This window comes from Branchiostoma floridae, chromosome 3 (assembly GCF_000003815.2).
Source record: "Branchiostoma floridae strain S238N-H82 chromosome 3, Bfl_VNyyK, whole genome shotgun sequence".
Taxonomy (NCBI): Eukaryota; Metazoa; Chordata; class Leptocardii; order Amphioxiformes; family Branchiostomatidae; genus Branchiostoma; species Branchiostoma floridae.
The window spans coordinates 11,357,062-11,377,061 of record NC_049981.1 but is presented as its reverse complement, the minus strand read 5'-3'; the positions used below and the strand labels follow the sequence as shown (position 1 = coordinate 11,377,061).

At 40.3% G+C, this 20,000-nt stretch overlaps 2 protein-coding genes across 2 annotated transcripts in view; one reads left to right on the top strand and one right to left on the bottom strand.

The window, feature by feature from the left end:
* Positions 1–634, bottom strand: part of LOC118411681 (retinol dehydrogenase 16-like) — a 5,229-nt gene extending 4,595 nt beyond the window's left edge. Inside the window, exons 1-2 of the mRNA XM_035814159.1 lie at positions 534–634; positions 248–290 (exon numbers count right to left, since the gene is read on the bottom strand). Of these exons, the coding sequence (XP_035670052.1) occupies positions 248–275 (28 nt within the window). The 5' untranslated portion in view covers positions 276–290; positions 534–634. The remainder of the gene's footprint in view (positions 1–247; positions 291–533) is intronic.
* Positions 635–3,249: 2,615 nt separating this feature from the next.
* The window catches only part of LOC118411284 (ceramide synthase 1-like), a 23,720-nt gene continuing 6,969 nt past the window's right edge, over positions 3,250–20,000 (top strand). Inside the window, exons 1-4 of the mRNA XM_035813462.1 lie at positions 3,250–3,519; positions 17,388–17,547; positions 18,338–18,518; positions 19,383–19,544. Of these exons, the coding sequence (XP_035669355.1) occupies positions 3,286–3,519; positions 17,388–17,547; positions 18,338–18,518; positions 19,383–19,544 (737 nt within the window). The 5' untranslated portion in view covers positions 3,250–3,285. The remainder of the gene's footprint in view (positions 3,520–17,387; positions 17,548–18,337; positions 18,519–19,382; positions 19,545–20,000) is intronic.

Genomic DNA, 20,000 nt, shown 5'->3' with positions numbered 1-20,000 from the left:
GTACAAGATAATATGAAGCTCAGGTCACAAGGGTTTAATGCCAAATGCATCTTTACAAAACAACAATACGTTCGTGTGGGACATACTAAGTGAGTCGGGAGTAGGGCCACTTGCGTTACTATCCAAGGCTATACAATGGAATACACAAGTATATTCTCAATGGCCTCTTTACAGGACTTACAGTTACAGGTAATTACAGTAATACGGCTATACTACATGTACAATGTGTGTCTACTATAGTACTAACCCCAAGAAAGGACTACATGACACTCCATGTTTAGTCCACGTGTCTGTAGAAACAAGAACGAGAGGTCACCAGTTGAAATTAAAAAGATCCTTGGCGAAAACAAATACACGGCTATACTCCTTTACGAATCGGGTCGTCAGCTGGTGGAACAGTCTCCCAGAGGAAGTAGTGATGGCACCAACTGTGGACGGTTTTAAAACAAGATTTGACAAACACATGAAAGACCACCCTGTCGTATACAACTATAAGGCACTGGACCATCCCCTAAGACCGACAATGTCAGTACCCTGAATTGAAGAGCAGGCCAAACTGGAGTTGATACTCCTACCGTGCTGAAACAACTCTACTCTACTCTACTCTAAGAGCCTGATCCGCGTCTGTGCAGTTCAAATATGGCTCCAACTAACTGCTCACACCTGAGCTAGTCTACTATTGGTTACTGTGTCTAAACAACTTCCTTAATGGTTTGGTCACATGACTAATATCTAAATATGGCGGGATCCTGGTTTAATAAGGTACATCAACACCTGTTCTGTATACAATATGTCATCTATCATATCTGTAATGCTATGGTGCCCTATCCACCATGGCTGTAACAATAAGCTATCATGGCTGTAACACCTACACTGTTGGTCTAATCACTGTAGCTATAGACAAAAACGCCATCATACTTCACCTTTCAGGCGTTCTGGTGACAAGAACGTGCGTTCAGGAGGTAGTCTATTTTGCAATGGTCCCTAGTAACTAATTATACGACTAGTCAGCAGGACGCGTGCACTTTTGACCCCCTGACCCAGGTTTACAAATAAACAGCTGACAGGGAGATGGATCTAATAACGACAAAAGTCAATTATATTTCATAAACCATATACTATACCATCAACCTGAGATAACCTGAAACATGCTTACATTTCACCAAATTGCCAAAAGAAATGGTACTTCAGAGTTCTTTGATATGACGTCTAGTGTCTATACCAAGGAGCTCATGAAAGCGTTGCTGAAAGCTCATTCACAAGGAAAAGATATTTCGATGCACAGCCTTACCGTAAATCTTCGAGGGTCACAGAATTTTGACAACACTGTCTCTCGCAGTCCACTATCTGTGAAGAGTTGGTACCACAAACGTGACAGACAGCTATAGAAGGTCTGATGAGCTCGTGTTTCGTGACGTGTGAATGACCCAGTGAACTTATTCTGTACAACATCAGTCACTTCCTGGGCAGGCAAGAACGTCGTCGTCTTCAATTCTTTCTGAAAGCCGATCACAGTTGATACCTATAATGAAGGCAATGTCGCGAAATTCAATTGAATACATCACTGCAAAAGTTCAAGCAGAAGCGATGCTTTTGTTTTTCGTTCAGTGTAAGTCATAGGGGTGACTTACAGGTACAATATTTCCCAGTGATAAATGGGAGAGGGGAGGAAAATGTATCATTATCTCAAGAATTAAAACTTCAAGCCTTACAAACTTACCCTCAAATGCTAACCTATTCTGTCCACTGTTATCAAACATATGTGCAAGAAAATTCTATAATAGTATTACGGCTAGTTTGCAGATAGACGATTGGTTCTGTAGGCTAAAAACAGCTCATCGGGCCTTTTTACTATCTGATGGGGGTGTAAAAATCCTCGAGATATAGTAAGGTTATTACTAGTATTCACTTATTCAACAAGGATAGAGTCTTTCCTACTGCGGTCAACCCAAAACAATATAGTCCGGCAAGTTGAGCTGAGCAACGGCGCCGGCACCCTTCATTGACCGCCTCACAGTGACCTCTAGCAGATATAATCAAAACTGCAACACACATATCACGTGCTATCATGTGCGTGGGCAGTTGATTTTTAACTTGATAGGAGCAGGGCAGAAGGTTCAGTCATTTGATATTGCTGCATAGTTCTATTCTCTGTCTTTTGGAAGGCGAATAAACAAAGGCAATACTTTCTGAAGCAACCCCGTATATGTAGATAAATAAATATATAAATAAATAATTAGATATGTTTGCTGATGATAATCTTATCTGTATACGTATACACCAGTGTGGTCTGTTGTTTGTTTGCTGATCTTTGATCTTTCCCTTGGTCTGTCCGTGATAGATTTCGACATGGAACAACGCATACTGGGGTTGGGGATGGTTAACATGGGACTGGACACGTAGAACTGGAAAAAGATGAACACAGAACAGACACCAGAACGGAAAAGAGAAAGAAAGTAGGAGAAAAGACTCAAAGAGAGAGACGCTGAAGGGAAAAAGCCGAAAGGATTGAAATGAGGATGGAAATAAGGAATGGAGGGAGAAAGAAAGAAAGAGCGCCCAAAGAAATTTAGTCGCTAGTAGTAGTAGTACTCTCTACAAGACTCCCGCCTAGCCGAATAGTAATAGGAAACTTAAGCCAAGTATAGGAATAAAAGTGTAGTAGGAGTGAACTGGATAGACCACAAAAGATTTACTGAAATCTCATGGCCACTTACTTGTCCCTATTTGGCCAAAGTCTTCTTTTTTTTCATCCAGGTGACATGTCTGGTTGGAGACTACAAATAAATCCTGATGCAAAGAGCTAATCTACATTTTTTTGCTTGTTTTTTTTTTTTTTTTTTTTTGGTGTGTTTTTTTTTTGTGTGTGTTTTATATTGGCTTTCGGAGAGAGTGCATTAGAGTATATACAGGGAGTACATATAAAGTCCACACAGAAGCTTAAGGCACCCAATTTTTACACCTGGGTGAAGTGAGGAAGGTCGTGTAAAGTGCCTTTCCCAAGGGCACAACGTCGGGGGCACGGCGGGTATCGAACTTGGGGCCTCTCGGTTCCTAGTCCAACACTCTACCAGTTACGCCACACACAACGCCAACAACTACATTTGTAATGAGCACAATAAGAAGGAAGAGAAAGCTAGAACCAAGAAAACAAAAAACAAACAGTAAGCAAGAAAGAAAGACATGTGATCCCTGTGTACAGTGTGTTACTCAGCCTTGACTCAGTCCAGGTGACGTATGGTGATGACGTCATCGACTGATGACTTCATCCTAGCAGGAAGCAAGATGGCGGCGGTAGGAGAACACAGGGCCATGCCGGCTTACCTGGACATGGCACGCTCAGTCTACACGGCCATCACAGGCTACCTGAGAGATTACGAAGGAGCAGCCACGCTACAAGACTCCATCAAAGACGTCTTCGAGTACGGCTTCGTCACCAAGGTGGATCTAGCGCTGCTTGTTCTGTTCGCAGCGGCGTGGACCGTGGTTCGCTATGTCGCCACAAACTACGGGTTCAAGGTACGTTCACCATGTTTCAACGCAGTAGTAATATACAAACATTCCGACATGTTCCTTCTAGCGTACAGTTCTTCTAGGTAAGACATAGAGCTTGTGTACAGGGGTACCGTTGGAGAGGCGCCCATGTTCGTGTCAAGACGACATCCTGTTTTTTTCCGGTAGAGCGTAACATCCCTCAGGGACGGGCAGACAAGTTACATTTTCCACCGCCCGCGAGTCACTAAAACCGCCGTTATATTCCTAACATGTTCGCTTCTGTTTTGTTGTAGAAAAAAGTCAGAATTCTTATTTGAACTGCACCTGTTTCCGCCCTGTCGGACAGGAGTTTGAAAAGCTTTGTAAATACACAAAGTGTTTTTTCTAGCAGGGGATTTCCTTGATCAGGTGAAAGTGCCTTTTGTTCGGCATGAAAATCACCGTGAAAAAACACACGTAGAAAAACATAATGCCCTCCCCTGGGGATTATTTTACATAAATACCCGGGTGATATGTACATAATCACCAGTATCACAGGTTCCAATCAAACAAAGACAATTTCTTTGTGTAATTTGAAAAATATATATACAGTGTAACATGTAAAAAATAGAACTAAAAAAGAAGATTCTTTTAAAAGTCATTATGTTTGTCAACATTTTGATATTCTCCATAATTTTGATAACGTTTCTAAATATAATTATTGATTATTAGCCCATCCAGATATGCTATGTACATTATGTATATAGTTTATTCTAACACATGATTATTTTCAAGACAAGATTTTTTACAGCGTAGTATATTTCTCGTTTATGTTTGTAGCCAATAGAAAGGCAGGACAGATGTCATGTTCCGTTGACGTCTATAGTGATGCGTATTGATTAAATCTGGCGATCACGCGGGCAGCCAAATGTCAAAGTCCACCATTACTTGATAACGTGGAATATTGGTTCGTACTTTGGTCTGCATATATAGAAAGAAACACAACAAACAAAGGTTACATGATCTGTGACCTTTGTTGTAATTTGAAAAAATGACATGTCAGTGATTTTGTGTAGTAGACTTTATTCTCAGTAATGTAAAATCATTTTTCATAGTCATAGTATTTGAGACCTTGAAAAATATATGGTGCATAACAAAAGCATGGCATCACCAAATTCACTATTCACGCACATGTGTCATAATTTACGGTACCATGAAGATGCCACAGACTGCATAATTAGACTTGATAATATCACGAATGCATAATTCGGTAATGCTAAATTACACATAGACAGCACCCATGTTAGTGTGTGTTTATTCTCAATTCTCAGACACCCCAGCTTGATGATAACATCATAATGCATAACTGAAATATAAAATTTATGACATATTTTGATGTTTAAAAATTTTAAAGGGCCATTTAAAAGTCCCAGACCTTTTTATCATTATCCTGTGCTACTGTTACAAAGTTGTAAATGTGAATGGTTCAAATGGTTTTAAAAATCATTTGGAATCCACCCTTGTCCCGTGGGTTAGCTCTACTGAATTATTTATACATTGCACCTAGGCGGAATTATAAGAGAGAGGACTCGAAAAGTGCAACAGTACATGTATTTAAAGGGTGTGTTTCCCTTACCATTTAGTGTATTCACACTTGTATAACATTACATGTGTAAAATGGGAGTCCCTTCTTCAGATGTGGTAGTCATTGTACCAGCAAGATATGTTTCTACTTTTGAATATTATCATTTCCAATTTGATGAAATTACAACAACCCATGTGGGAGCCACAGATGATATTCTTCATGTATTATCTGATGACAATATCGGGTGGAAGCGAATATTGACACCAGTTATTTATTTGATTTTGATGAATAAGCAGTGAATTTGATTTCATGTGTGGGAGATAGAAATTAAAGGGGAGGGCATATTTGCATGGCAAGCGCGTTGGAATTGCCTAAAAAATAGGTGACAAATGAAAACATTTCCACCTTATTATTGAACGTTGAAGAGAAAAAATAGATTAATACTCCCGTTTTCAACCTTGCCCGTTCCCGAGCAGAAAAAAAATCCAGGGATTGATATGTTTTATTAAAAGATTGGAAAATTGCACTGGCTCAAAAGGAGGATGGCTCAGTATGCCTCAAAAGGAGAAACTCATGTGTAAAGGAAGGTTTGCATTTTAAAGGAAGGTTTGAATTTGCATAGAAATGCCAAAACCCAAGAAAAACAGAAAGACTGTTAGATTTGGTATATTTACATTTGAAATATTCTCCAAGCAGAGGTTAGGCTCCAGCTGTTTTTTTTTGCGTTTTTTTTTTTTAGGCGTTTGTATCTGACTTTCTACCGTTGTACTGTTTTCCTGATGTACAAAATAGAAAGCCTGATAGAAATGCCTAAAAATGTTTTTAAAAAAACAGCGATAGCCTAACATCTGCTTGGAGAGTACATTTGAAACCCTACCTTATTCAGGGTACATGTTGCATGTAAGGCGTGGTCGCTCGGATTGGTTTTCTCACCTATGGTCCAACAATGCATTTCATTGAGTTCACTGCCATTTTGTTTATTTGTGCATTGTTCATTTGCCTGAGAAAGCAATGAATGCAGAAAATAAAAGATAACGAATATAACTGTACAAGGATGGCTGAAAAAGTGAAAGCTTTTTCAAATGGCCGCCCTTTATTTTCAAAAAAGGATAACAAGAGGTCAAAAAGGGCTGAGACAAGTGAGAGAAAAAATTGTGTTACTACATTATACATACACATTCCATGAAAAAACTTTCTCCTCGGACCCTGAGCCTTTCCTCATATGATCAGTTGGTCTTCTGCTTCAACATAATTTTTTTCAATTGTTAGAACAAATAGATTAATTTGGTTTGGCCCTAAGCAGTTTTTCAAACTTGTCATGGGAGATTTGCACTGCTTATAGGAGCATGACCCTACTCAGGACAAGGTTGGCTATTGATATATTTGTGTCACTATCCTGAAGGAACTCATATGATATATAGATATATTTAGATCTTCAGGACTGATTTTTTTGGGAACTGAACAGTCAGGTAGTGCAGAAAAGTAAAATGTCTTGTACCTATATTAGTATTACTCTGTGTGTACGTGTATATGTATGTTATACATAAACTGCAAATTGTGGACATATCACGGTGGTTTTATGTCCTGAGGGTATTTGCAGTAACCTCTTCACTGCAGACTTAAAACCATTGCAAATATTTAGGTCTGGGCACATGTAGGTGTACTACATAACATTAACAGGTACAGGCATGAGCACAGATACTTGGAAGTACACGACAGGCATGAGAACAAGTGCTCTACACTTAAACTACAGGCATGAGCTCAGGTACTCTACATGTACAGGTACAGGCATGAGCACAGGTACGTACTCTACATGAACATGCATGAGCTCAGGTTCTCTACATGTACAGGTACAGGCATGAGCTGAGGTGCTCTACATGTACAGGTACAGGCATGAGCTCAGGTGCTCTACATGTACAGGTACAGGCATGAGCTCAGGTGCTCTACATGTACACGTACAGGCATGAGCACAGGTGCTCTACATGTACAGGTACAGGCATGAGCTCAGGTGCTCTACATGTACACGTACAGGCATGAGCACAGGTGCTCTACATGTACAGGTGCTCTACATGTACAGGTACAGGCGTGAGCACATACAGGTACACTACATGTACTCCGGTACACTACATATACAGGCATGAGCTCAGGTACACTACATACACAGCAGGTACAGGCTTGAGCACATGTGCTCTACATGTACAGGTACAGGCATGAGCACAAGTACTCTACACGTACAGAATTGTACAGGCATGCAAACAGGTACTCTATGCTACAGGTACAGGCATCATGAGTAAGTGGTGCAGATATTTATGTCCTGTACTGTAGACTAGTATAGTAGAGACATACATATTCTCCCCTCCCCAACTCTTGCAGTCATGTTTGCTCAGTACAAAAACCTCTTATAATATTGATCTCTATCGACCATTCAAGGATCTTTGAAAGGGAATTACTAGTGTTGCTAAGCAACGACCTGTTGTTGCAACATGGATTGTATACCAGAACATAACCTTAAGGTGAAGGACAAGGTTGAGTTCAGATATAAGTTTTAACCTTAAAAGGTTGCCTATAAGTATATGTTTGTATTACTGTATCTGTGCACCTAAAGCATTATTGTGGTGTCCTTCTTCTTTCCTCTTCTGTAGTTATTGACAATCAGAGCCTGGGTTAGAATCTTAGATATTAGCTTTTTTTGTAAGTAAGACCAATGTTCTTTATTACTCGCCCACAATGCTATAGGGAAGTCTAATGATATAATATATCTTAAGACTGGCCAAAAAAACAAGCAAATATAGGTTGTTATGTTTTTTACTCGCGCACAATACTACGATACAGGGTTAGCCTAATGGTATAGAATTGTGTGCGGGTAGGTTGACATAATTTTTTTTAAGACTACAGGGAACAATTTATGCTTTTCTGAGAAATTATTTCCTGTCTAGTTATATATTTCTTTGTGACTCTGTTGTAGGTTTCTTACTAAGGTATATTTTCAGTACTAACAGTTTAATGAATTGTGCCCTATATTGTTATAGCATTTTAAAATCAAGCTTCCTTCCAAATGTAAGAATATGTACACAGAGGTGTAAACTTTTTGGCATAATGTACCGTAAATGTAACAAATTTTCACAGTGGTTAAATGTTTTTTCAGTAACCTCATACTAAGTCATAGTTCACCCGAACTGAAAGCCACTGCGAAATTGCTTGTTCTGTGTTTCATTCGCAATTGCACACTAAAAACACTTAGAACATGGCCACTACCCCTCATCCAATCAGAGCCCTTCAGTTCAATTACTGTGTTTATATCCCCATAGTGCAGAAAAGTGTGGTACTATGAAAAAGGTGTGGTGCTATGAAAAAAAGTCTGGTACTATGAACTTATTTGCATAAAATAGAACCACACATTTTTCATAGTACCACACTTTCTTTTCACCACTGGTCAGCTCACTCAATTGCCCAGGTTATTAGACAGGATGAAAGCACCATGTGGCAGAGACACAATCTCTCATTCTCACTCAGAGTAAGATAGAGACTCTAACTCAGGTCATAATGCAATTATATCCTGAATATATATTGTGCCTGATTCATCTTGAGAAAAAAAAGAAGAGAATCTTCGGGCTAGTGGCCATGTTCAGAACTCGGGGGTTAAAACCCCTATGGGCGGAGCGACCCTATTGGCCCAAAGCAGGCCTCGTCCCATGTTCTAACTGTTACACTTACAGCAAACACTCCATTTCCTCCCTACCACAAAATGAAATCCCTACAAACCTACAGGTATTTACAGCAAACTGTAAACAAGGACAGAAATAGACAGGAAAACAGCAATTACACTTCCGAAAACAGCCTCTGGGCTTCCTTTGTTATGATGATAAGATGGACAGGTGTAACAGACAGTGAATCGTAAACAAATGTCGGAAAACAAAGAGAGGCCAATGATGAATGAGAAAAGAATTCTTTCTACTGTGATATACATGTTTTTTCCTTTACATTACATCATTCAGATGTTCAGAAACATAAACAATCAAACCTGTGTTTTTCTTACCTGTACAGATGTAGAGATGTGTAGTAAAGCTACATCATGTATGTAAAATGCATATAATGTTGTATGTGTAGCACTAGATTTACACCTTCACCTTGTCCAATAGAGTGATTAATAGCCTTTAAAAAGTGTTAAACAATTGTGAACTTTAAGTTAGATAGGGGACATGACATGTTTGTACCTAAACCTCTGTACCTAACCAAGTAATGTGTACCTAAACGACGGTATCTAGTTAGTAGTAGTAACTGTATCTCTATCTTTTTTTAGCTACTCAGCCCTGGTTGTATTAGCTGAATGTAGGTTACAGGATTAGGTACCAAGCACCTCTCAACATGGGTTCCACAGGAAAGTTGTGAAGGAGTGGGGAGTGGCACATGCACAGAAATAACATTCTCGGAATGTCTCAAGCACCTATACAGGATTGTCCAGCCCAAAGGCTTTAAGTTTGTGTTTTGACCCGGTAAGAGTGTGCCAGTTTCAGGTGCCACTGGAACTATAAAGCGCAGGTTTTGTTTCAGTACCGTTGTTGTGTTCACAAGGCGTGTGTGAAGTGCGTGTAACCCTCTCCAGTTTTCAGCCACTCCATAGGTGCACCTTGAACAGATGTGTGGGACAAAATTTGATAAATGGAGATATTATTTTTGGCGTAGGTCTTGGGAAGACAGGTCAAAGTCAGGTTTGGGCCTCCTTGCAGCTATCCTTGGTACTACAGCAGAACTACCATTTTTTGCATGGATGCTGTTAGTAGTGTTACAGTAACTGAATGTGCTATTTTGTGAGACAGATTTGATCTGACGTCTCTGGACATTGTTGTCTGTACTGATTAGCTGCAGACCCAGTTGTCGTGTGTAGACAACCCAGTTTGGGTCGATGATTTTCTATGGGAGGTTTTTATCATGTAAGGACAGGTGCATCTTGATAATGATACAAAAATGTAGCCATGACACAATGTGATAGCAACTTCCTGCTCTCAGGGCCCAATCAGTCATCTCAGCATTTCCCAGAGGGGAAGTCGGTTTGTTTAGACTGGGACCAGTCTACATTTGCCAATATGTAGCAACGTATGAAATTTTATTCTCATCTCGATAATGGTACAAAAATGTATGGGGACCGATCGGTCACTTCAGCATTCTTCAGACAGGAAGTCAATTTGTTAATCCTGCATATGTCAGTGATTGTAAAAGACGGGTCCGGTTTACATATACCAACATGTAGTATTAACTCGTGAAATATTTTTTTCGCATTTTGATAATGGTGCAAAATTGTAGCCATGACACCATATGATAGCAGCTTCCTGCTCCTAGGGACCAATCCGTCACTTCAGCATTCCTCAGAGAGGAAGTCATTTTGTTTTACTCCACATATTTGGCTGATATCTAAATGTTTGTGTTCAATTTCTATGTACAATAACATGTGAAATATTTTCTCTGCAATCAAAAAGATTTGCAGGTCTTTAATTTAGAAACATAGATAGAAGCATTGGGAGTTGAACCTATAACCTCTGAAATGTAAAGCAAGCAATCTACCCATACCCATCTACTAAAGGCTACAACACTGGTTTTAAACAGCTGTAGTGTGTTGTTTAATGTGAGCTTTTGTATTGAATTCATTTGTGCAACTGTCGTGTCAAAGGGAGGTCAGAGGAAGTTTGCTATGTGAAGTATTTCGGATTCCTTATTGGGTGTCAGTTAGAATAGCGGTCTGGAGTACGCTCAACACTCTGAGACAAGAAACATCTTTAGTTAGTTTTACCTGCCAGTATTTCTAAACATCTCATGTAAGCGGACAAACCTCAGACTGAGGACAGAGCGTGATGTTTTTTTCGTTCCCTATAAGTGCAATGTGGCTTCGCTAATGCTTGGATGTTTAGCCAAATATACCAGGTCATCTCCTAATCTTGATAAGTGTGTTGGGTTCTTTAACGTGAAAGGACTTGAAGCTTAGTTAGGCTTAAACTACAATACACAATATACACAGGACTGCTGGCTTTATGTCACTATTCGAAATGACGAATTTCTTAGTTTCTTACAACATGTCCAAGCTGGGGCTAAGGGACAATCTTATCTATACACAGTTTTTGCCGATATCTGTGGAGATGTCGTGAGGGATCTAGAACGTTGGCTGCGGGACACCCGTGGCGCTTGCATTCATAAACAGCTATATAGCCTAATGAGCCCGCATTATATGCTAATGAGCCCTCCCGAAGTCGGGACACATCTACACACGCGCGAAAGCTGTCGGGGACCCCTGCTAAGCTATCGGGGACCCCTGCTAAGCTATCGGGGATCCCTGCTAAGCTATCGGGCGAATGGTCTGGACCTTTCTGGAGAAATTTTCCCGATATCTTTATGGCGATATTGCAGTTCCATCTAGACGCTGAAAAAAGCTGTCGGCGAGAGGTTGTATGCTCGCCGATATCGGGAAAAACTGTGTCTAGATCGTGCCTAATCCTAAACATTGCTGGAATCCTAGACATTGCCAACCCAAAGATCAATAAAAACACAAAAACAACAATTAACTTTCACCAGCATAATTTTCATGATCTATGGAAGATTTAAATGGTTTACTATCAAGTAAGGAATCGAAGGGGAATATTTATTATAAGCGAGAGCAAGTTATTTGTTAGTCCGGAACTGTTTTATTTTTAACCTGAGCCTAACATATTTTTACAAGTGCAGCTCTGGTCTGGTGTACAGGTGTATATAGCACTATTTTTAAAGCCAAGCATTAAGACTTATGTATACAGTACATGCATATGTAGTCCTTGGCCTAAATTGTTATGGCATAGACAAATCATTGAAGCCTTACTAGCGTAATCCTAACCCAGAGTAGTGACTAATGAAAAAATGCTGATGGTGTCCTTGACATGACATTGGTTTCCTGTCTGTTCTGATGTGTCAGCATGTTGTGTGTAGGACTGTGCTTAGCACAAGGAAAACAATGTAATGTTTTTGATGAATGTTCCAGAAAAAAATAGTGTCAGTACGTAGGATTCCTGGAAGTTTTGTTTTGCTAAAGCATACAGGTTTTTGCCTGTACTTCAACTTAGTACTTAGGTTTTACTGTATATGAATGGGGGGTCCTTATATATAACATGTAGATATTATCACAAGTACAGGTTTGACTGTATGTCAGTCATGTTGTCAGGAGTTGTACAGGTTTAACTGTGCTGCATATACAAAATATGTCATGTGTATGTAGATGAAGAAAATTCCTTGTTCAGCATGTGTGTTTTCACTGGCCTTGTGACCACTAGATAACCCTTGCCCTTGTGCCTGAGGGTCTGTGTGCTAGGGTTGACCAGGTACAGACTTTGTACCCAGTACCAGTTCATGCCATGGTGTATGGGGTGGATCAGTGTTGTTTGTCTAACCTCATGATCAGTGGCTTCTGACACCAACTACTGTAGATTTTCAAATCTTTCCAATGCTTTTAAGTTCACAAGTACCGAGTGCTGTCTTCAGCTTTAATTTCTGATTTGTCCCACTTATGTTGTTAATTTTCATTGTTAGGTCTATCATTTTGAGCTTATGATTCTATGAAAATACATTTGTATCAATTTCATCGTTTGATGTTCTGATTGCTATATGATATTTTTGTCCGTCCCCAACAAGCAAATTTCTGTCCCAGGATAGAGGGATGGGTCCTGGTGATACATGTAGCTCTGCAGGTACTGTTAAATGCATTTAAGTTCGTAGGGATGCATTTCATGGTAGGAAGAAAATGGGGTGTTTCGCTGTGGTTTTGAGTCATGCTAGCACTTAAGTCACATACTGTAGTCAGTAATGGAACCTTTATGGGCAGGGCAGCAAGTTAGAATAGAAATCACCCAGTCATGTATTCAATGTTCAAATATTGGGTTTGTGTCCAATTTGTGCTTTGTTAGTATTTTTTGTGCCTTCAAGTTCACCATAACAGGTGCCTCCAACACTCTACAGTACATACATGAAGTTGTTATAGGCAAAGAGAAGACAGAACAAACATTTTCACGGTTCATTTGAGTTCAAGGTGAAGCGATCACAGCGATAACCATGAACGTAAAATTGCCGCAAACATTTTTACATTTACAGTATTTCACAGGATGTCTCACCACGCAGGTCAAATCATTAAAATAAAAAAATTTGGAGATGCTGAAAGTTCTTGAATTTTACCATGTTACGGAATTTGTGAGCTGCAAACTGAAAACAACTGAATTTTTGATAACTTGAAGGTCAGCAGTTGACCTTTATGTAATGGGACATATCATAATTAATGTGGGAGGGGTGGTCTCATGGTTCATTGCAGACTGCCTTACAATTATTGAATTAGTGACATTTTACAATCTCTAAGTTTGACCTGAGGGCAAAGCTCAAGAATGCACATGTAGATCTGGTCAGTTAAAAGTCCAACTCAAAGTCCAGCATGTGTTCTGAGTTGTGTACATCTGATAAGATATGCACGTTCTCACATGTGACAGTACAATTCCTTCAGGATGGCTCTTTGGAGCGCCCCCTAACAGCCCCATTCATAACTACAGCTTCATGTAATATTCTAATCTTGTAGTTGTAGAGGAAGACATTCTTGAATCATACTGACTACAGACACCAAATCTACTCAGTAACCTGCAAATGTAGGTGAAGTCACAAGTTGCTGGGAGTGGATAACTATAAGAGTGTAATGTTATAACACTTCAAAAAGCGTTGAGTGCCATGTACAAAATGCACTTCAGTAACAGGATTGTTTGTGACACTCGGGCTCAAAAGCAGGAAATAGAATATCCTGAAGCCTGTTACATGTAATTTTGTAAGGTAATGGTCTAGAGAAAAAATAAATACTTAAAATAGGTGAAAGCTCTGAGAAATATGGCATTAACTCAGACATTATTGGTTTAAGCTTGGGGCTGTAGCATCGTCCAAGGGATAAGTAATGAGTTCTCGTTGTCATAGAAACATATTCCTAGTATTAGTCAACTTGAGGTCTAAGTTCCTGTATTACTCTGAGTGTATTCTCTAAGAGAATTCGGTCTAAAATCTAATTAGGCCAAATAGCATCTGTTTTCACAACTTGAGATGAATGCCTCAGAAATACCTGCACAGCTCCAAGCCTGAACTACAGTCAAACCTGCCCAAGACGACCACCCGGGGGACCGGGAAAAAGCGGTCGATTTGGACAGGTGGTCGCTGAGAAGAGTATCGACTCAAAACATGCCCGATGCAAAGTATAATTTACTATAAAAGGTTTTTGTTGTGTTTAATGGCAAATAGCAAGCACACTGCACGCACACAAAGAAGCGAGGTCTTTAATGTCAAATACAATACGCACACTGTAAATTGTAAATTTAACCCCAAGCTTTTATCGAACTTTTATTTGATACAGTGTTTTAAAGCTCAATATTTGTACACTAACGTTTTAGACAGTAAGGGAATTCTGATCCTGTCAGTTAGCATACAAGCCTTTATGCGTCGCTGTGTTCTTGATCGCCGTATCTGAAATAACTACGGTGCACCTTTCAAATTTGATACCTGGTACGTCCCGATAGCGTACAAAATTACCCAAGGGTAAATGTACAGTACAGGTGGACAAATGCACTCACACGGATCTTCCGGAAAAAGGTATGAGGCTATAAACGTTTCAGCATTCGTTCACTTTATAATGATATAGATTTTTAAAAAAACTTCTGTAACAACTAAATTCGGATTTTTTTACCACGAAATTTCCTCCGATATTACAGTAGCCTGTCCCATTGACCCATCCATTGACCGCTGCCCTCTTTATTCTTAACATAGCATCGTAATGGTAGTCAAAATTCGACGCAAAAAACTGGCCGATATCGGCACAAAATCGCGCTAGTTATCATAAAAAATCGATGAAAACCTCAATTTTGAAAATGATACGGTTGTTATGGGTCCCAATCAGGGTTGTAGCCAGCACCTGTCATTCAGTCCTTTGAAGGAATTTTGCAGCTGGGGACTGAAAAAAGTTTTCCCCATTCCGTCCCCTGGGACAGACAAAAATTGATATGTAAAGATATAAAAAAAAACCTGAACCCAAATAGAGCTTAGTCTACAAGCAAAATTTGCACCTCAAAATGCAGGAAATAGTGTTTCAGAGGGTCTTGATTAAAAACTTTTCTGGGACCCAGACCCCCTAGAAATGATGCGCAACGTCATGCCATGCCTTCGGTGCTCGATAGGATTCCAATTCAAAATCAAGGGGACTGAAAATGATTTCAGGCTGGCTACAACCCTGGTCCCAATTTGGGCCGGTCGCGGTCGCGTTGGCCAGGTGGTCGTTGAGAAAAGGTCGCTTAATGCTGACGTCAATGGGGAAAAAAATCGGGACCGAGAAAAAGCAGTCGAAATGGCCAGGTGGTCGCTGAGAAGAGGTGGTCGCTCGGGCAGGTTTGACTGTATCCTTGATAAGAAAAATGCGGTACATGCTGGTGGTACTACAAAATGGCTTTTATTTAGAAATTAGAGTGTTGTGTATTCACCGCAACAAGTGCCTCTAATACATCATACTGTACAATGTATAGTAACTGTAAGTACTGTTTAGTCAGCAGAAAACAAAAGTTTTTTGCTGTCAATGGGTCACCGTAAAACATGCAAACGTAAAATCTCTGGAACAATTTCACGATTTACAGTATTTCAACTCCTGACCTGGTTTTATCAGCCTGATCTGTAGAACCAATCAGTCCTCCAGGATGTGACCTCTTTTGTTGCTAGGCAACCCCTGCTCCCTATAAGATGACTGACATGTCTAGCCTAATTAGATTAAAGCCCAGTGATTGTCTGTGTGCTTGGTGTTAATCATGCAACAGGCAATCAATGGCTCTCTGGGCCATGGCGGCATTATGTTCAGTTTAATATAATTAGCCTGGCATTCTGTGGCATGATCGTATTTCCTGTATTTCCATTAGATCTTGTGGCTTCCCACCCCAACTAGCTAAAGTTGAATGCCAATTAGGGAATTATAGTCAGTGTATACATGGTCACATGGTGCGTGTCCAACAAGAAGGCAACCCAGCCTCTTGGATAAGTTATACATGTAGCCTGGTTTTCTTTGAGGCAATTGAATTACATTTGTATGCATGTAGGTTGCCCTGTGAGAAATCTAAATTTGCCACAAGTTTCAAACAGACAATTTCTAACAGATATGTGATAACAGAATATGTTGTTTTGTACACATACTCTTATGATTCTCACCCAATATTAGAATTATATGAAATCTTTATTGCCACAATATAAGCACAGCGACTTTTGTAAGGTCTACTACAACTATACGTATAAAGAAACAAGTCTATGCAAATGAATTACCTAGTACATACATGTATACAAATAGATAATGAACATCTAGATAAATGAATAAATAAATGATAATGTACATGTGTAGATAATGAATATAAATGTTTAGTCTAACGCAACATTTACACTATTGATTCTAAAGTCTTAACATTCTTCAATATTGCACACGGTAGTGGTCATCTCCTCCCAGAATATACTTTGATATATGATCTATCAAAAAAAAAATATTAAATTCTGACAGAGAAAGGGCACTCCACCCCATGCTGTAGCCATGCACCCCCTGACCATGGGAAGCAGATTCTTTGACAAGCATGGAATTCACAGTTGACCACATTGATACTGTTACATGTAGGTCACATGTGGCCAGAGTCTTCAACTGTGACCCATCTGACAGTAGTCTGTGTAACACAAACTCTGCTTTCCAGGGCTGTAACTGGCCCCTCCCAGGGCCAGTGGATGTTGGGCAGGCTGCTATAAGCGAGTTCAAATCATAGAAGCCATAGGGTAAACCCCAAACCATCAAAGGGGGAAACAGCAGTGCTTCCATTTGTAAGATATTCCTGAATAACCCCTGATGGTGCTGAAACCATGTATAGCAAATCAATTGAAGGTGTGTGTAGAAAGCTAAGGAAAAGGAAAGCGATGTCGATTCAGTTTATCCTACAGAAGAGCTAGTCTTCCACTGGTCATGACAGAGAAGACAGATGCAGTATGTCACTCACTTCACTTCACTATCCATGGTTAGATTATACTGCTGCTGGGATCCCTGACGCAGGGTAGGCAGCTGTCGGCCAGTCTTAAAATTTAAATGTACAGTATTTAAAGGTTTGAAAGAGAAATTTCTTCGCTCTTTTCTTCAAGCACTGCAACCGTTTCAGGTAGTACATGTTGAATGAGCGACACAGACGGAATAGAACTTGCAGCTCCTAGTTCCAGAGACAGGGCTGCTAACCACTGGACTAGGCACGCCACCTACAAGCTAGCTTAACTGACATGTTGATGTTTTGTGCAGCCGTGGGGTCGCTGGGCCAACCTCCCTAAGAAGGAGCAGGAGAAGATGCCTGAGAGTGCCTGGAAGGTGCTGTTCTACTCCATGTCCTGGCTGTACACATCCCACCTGCTGCTCGGCAAGGGGTACACCTTTTTCCAGGACCCTGCTTCTGTATGGACAGGTGAGGGACATGTAGAATGATACGTGTGTGTGTGTGTGTGTGTGTGTGTGTGTGTGTGCATGTGTGTGTGTGTGTGTGTGTGTTGCATGCGTGCGTGCCTGCTGTCTCCAGTGTGTGTGTGTGTGTGTGTGTGTGTGTGTGTTGCATGCGTGCGTGCGTGCGTGCTGTCTCCAGTGTGTGTGTGTGTGTGTGTTGCATGCGTGCGTGCTGTCTCCAGTGTGTGTGTGTGTGTGTGTGTGTTGCATGCGTGCGTGCCTGCTGTCTCCAGTGTGTGTGTGTGTGTGTTGCATGCATGCGTGCGTGCTGTCTCCAGTGTGTGTGTGTGTGTGTGTGTGTTGCATGCATGCGTGCTTGCTGTCTCCAGTGTGTGTATGTTGCATGCATGCGTGCGTGCGTGCTGTCTCCAGAACCCGTTCTTCTGTATCAGCTTGATTTGATGAAAAGAAAATTTACCCCCTCCGTCCCAAAAATGACATGAAACAATTGATGATGTATTTTCATAAGCTTAGAAAGACATTTTTAGCAACGAAGTCAGCAGCATGGGCTCCCTAACAATGAGTGGAACAAAAAAATGTAAAGCTAGAGACAGCTCTGGTGTGTACATTGTGTGTGTCTGTATCAGTTTTTTTTTATCTATTTATTTTTTCTTGTAATTTCTTCTTTAATCCTATTGTATCGTATGTGACTAGCTTGACAAAAGGTAACTTACTTGGTCGGAGACATCTTACATTTTCAACCAAAACGTGGCCTTTCTAATCTTAGAATATTTATATTCCGTGTTGTTCCACAGGTTGGCACAAGGGGATGTCCATACCCACGGACATCTATGCCCTGTACCTGGTGCAGTGTAGCTTCTATCTGCACTCCATCTATGCAGTGCTCTACATGGACGCCTGGCGCAAGGACTCTGTGGTCATGCTCATCCACCACATTCTTACCCTGTCTCTCATTGGCTTCTCATACATCTTCAGGTGAGTCAGGGCTGCTGTTGGCCAATGAGACAAATGCTTTCATGAACAGTTGGAATGCTTGCATATACAACTCAAATCCCCAACCCCATTAGAATGTTGTATATCGCATATCCTAGACATAATTTGCTGATGCTGGAAGCTTTGTAGTATTAGTTTAAGGCAAATCTGATTATCTCTAAGCCTTGTATTTTTAACGTCGAGCTCATGTGATTTACAAGTTATGATATATCATTTGTCCCTTCTGTCAGTAGTTAAACATATTACTGTAATTTAAAGTGACAGTGAAATTGAATTGTTCTCTATCATTCACATCAAGGATTGGTCTGTACTGAAAATGTGTAATCTTATCAAAAAGTAGATAATAATTGTTGCATTGTTATCATTGTTACTTGACAACATTTATGTATACATTATGATACACCTGTTAATGTTTGGGACTACATTGTAAACAATGCATTAACTATCATGTATACACGTAAATACTTAATGTTCGGGACCACATCTGTAAGCAGCGACACCTATTCTGCAGTGCAGTGTGAACCAGTCAGAATTTCCCTGAGGAAGGTGATAGTCACAGAAACCCCATTGAACATAACACTTGGCAGTTGTGTAAAAAGATTTTTTTCAGCTAGTATGGCTTAAAATCTTTTCTGCGATGTAACAACCCATGGCTAATTTTGCCCATAAAACAGCATACAGTACATGTAGTAGGAAATTGATTTAAAGATTGCATACCACAAGTTTTCAGAGAAGACTCTTTCTACAGGGAGGATAGAGCAAATTTCAAATCGCTGGCACTTTAGCTGTATATATTTAGATAACTGTAATGGATTCAAATTAAGAGTTATCGACATTGATTGACAGGTATCACAACATTGGCGTCCTGGTGATCTGGCTACACGACATCACGGACATATTCCTGGAGTGTACCAAGGTCAACGTCTACTTCAAAAACCGGGGCGGGAAGTACCACGCCATGAACGACCACCTCTCCAACTTCGGCTGCGGCATGTTTGGGCTCACCTGGTAGGTTACAGAAACAAGGTTTAAAGGTGGAATAGAATGAATAAGATAAAGGTGTACTTCATGGAATCAAGAGAAGGCTGAATTGTTCTGCCAGTTCATTCTAGTGATGCTGAAGAAGAGTGATGGATGTCACTCAAAACGTCTCAAAAAGTAAATCTCTGTTTTTTATCCAGTTGTAGAGATTGACTTGTATCTGAACAAGAGAAGGCTGATATGATTTTTTCCCCTTAATTTTAAAGCACTAAAGAAAGTTAGACATTTTGGAACAATGTGACTGATGTATATCAAATAATATATAGTCTCAACAAGTTCAAAACAAGGCATGCTCCCATGCTTCAAATGTTTTGTTTTCAGTTGTTTGGAATGTTTCATCTGAGGGCACGGAAGGGGGGGGCGATCAACTTATACCCCCTTGGGGCAGGCACCCCCTGCACCCCACACCCCTTCCCAACTCTG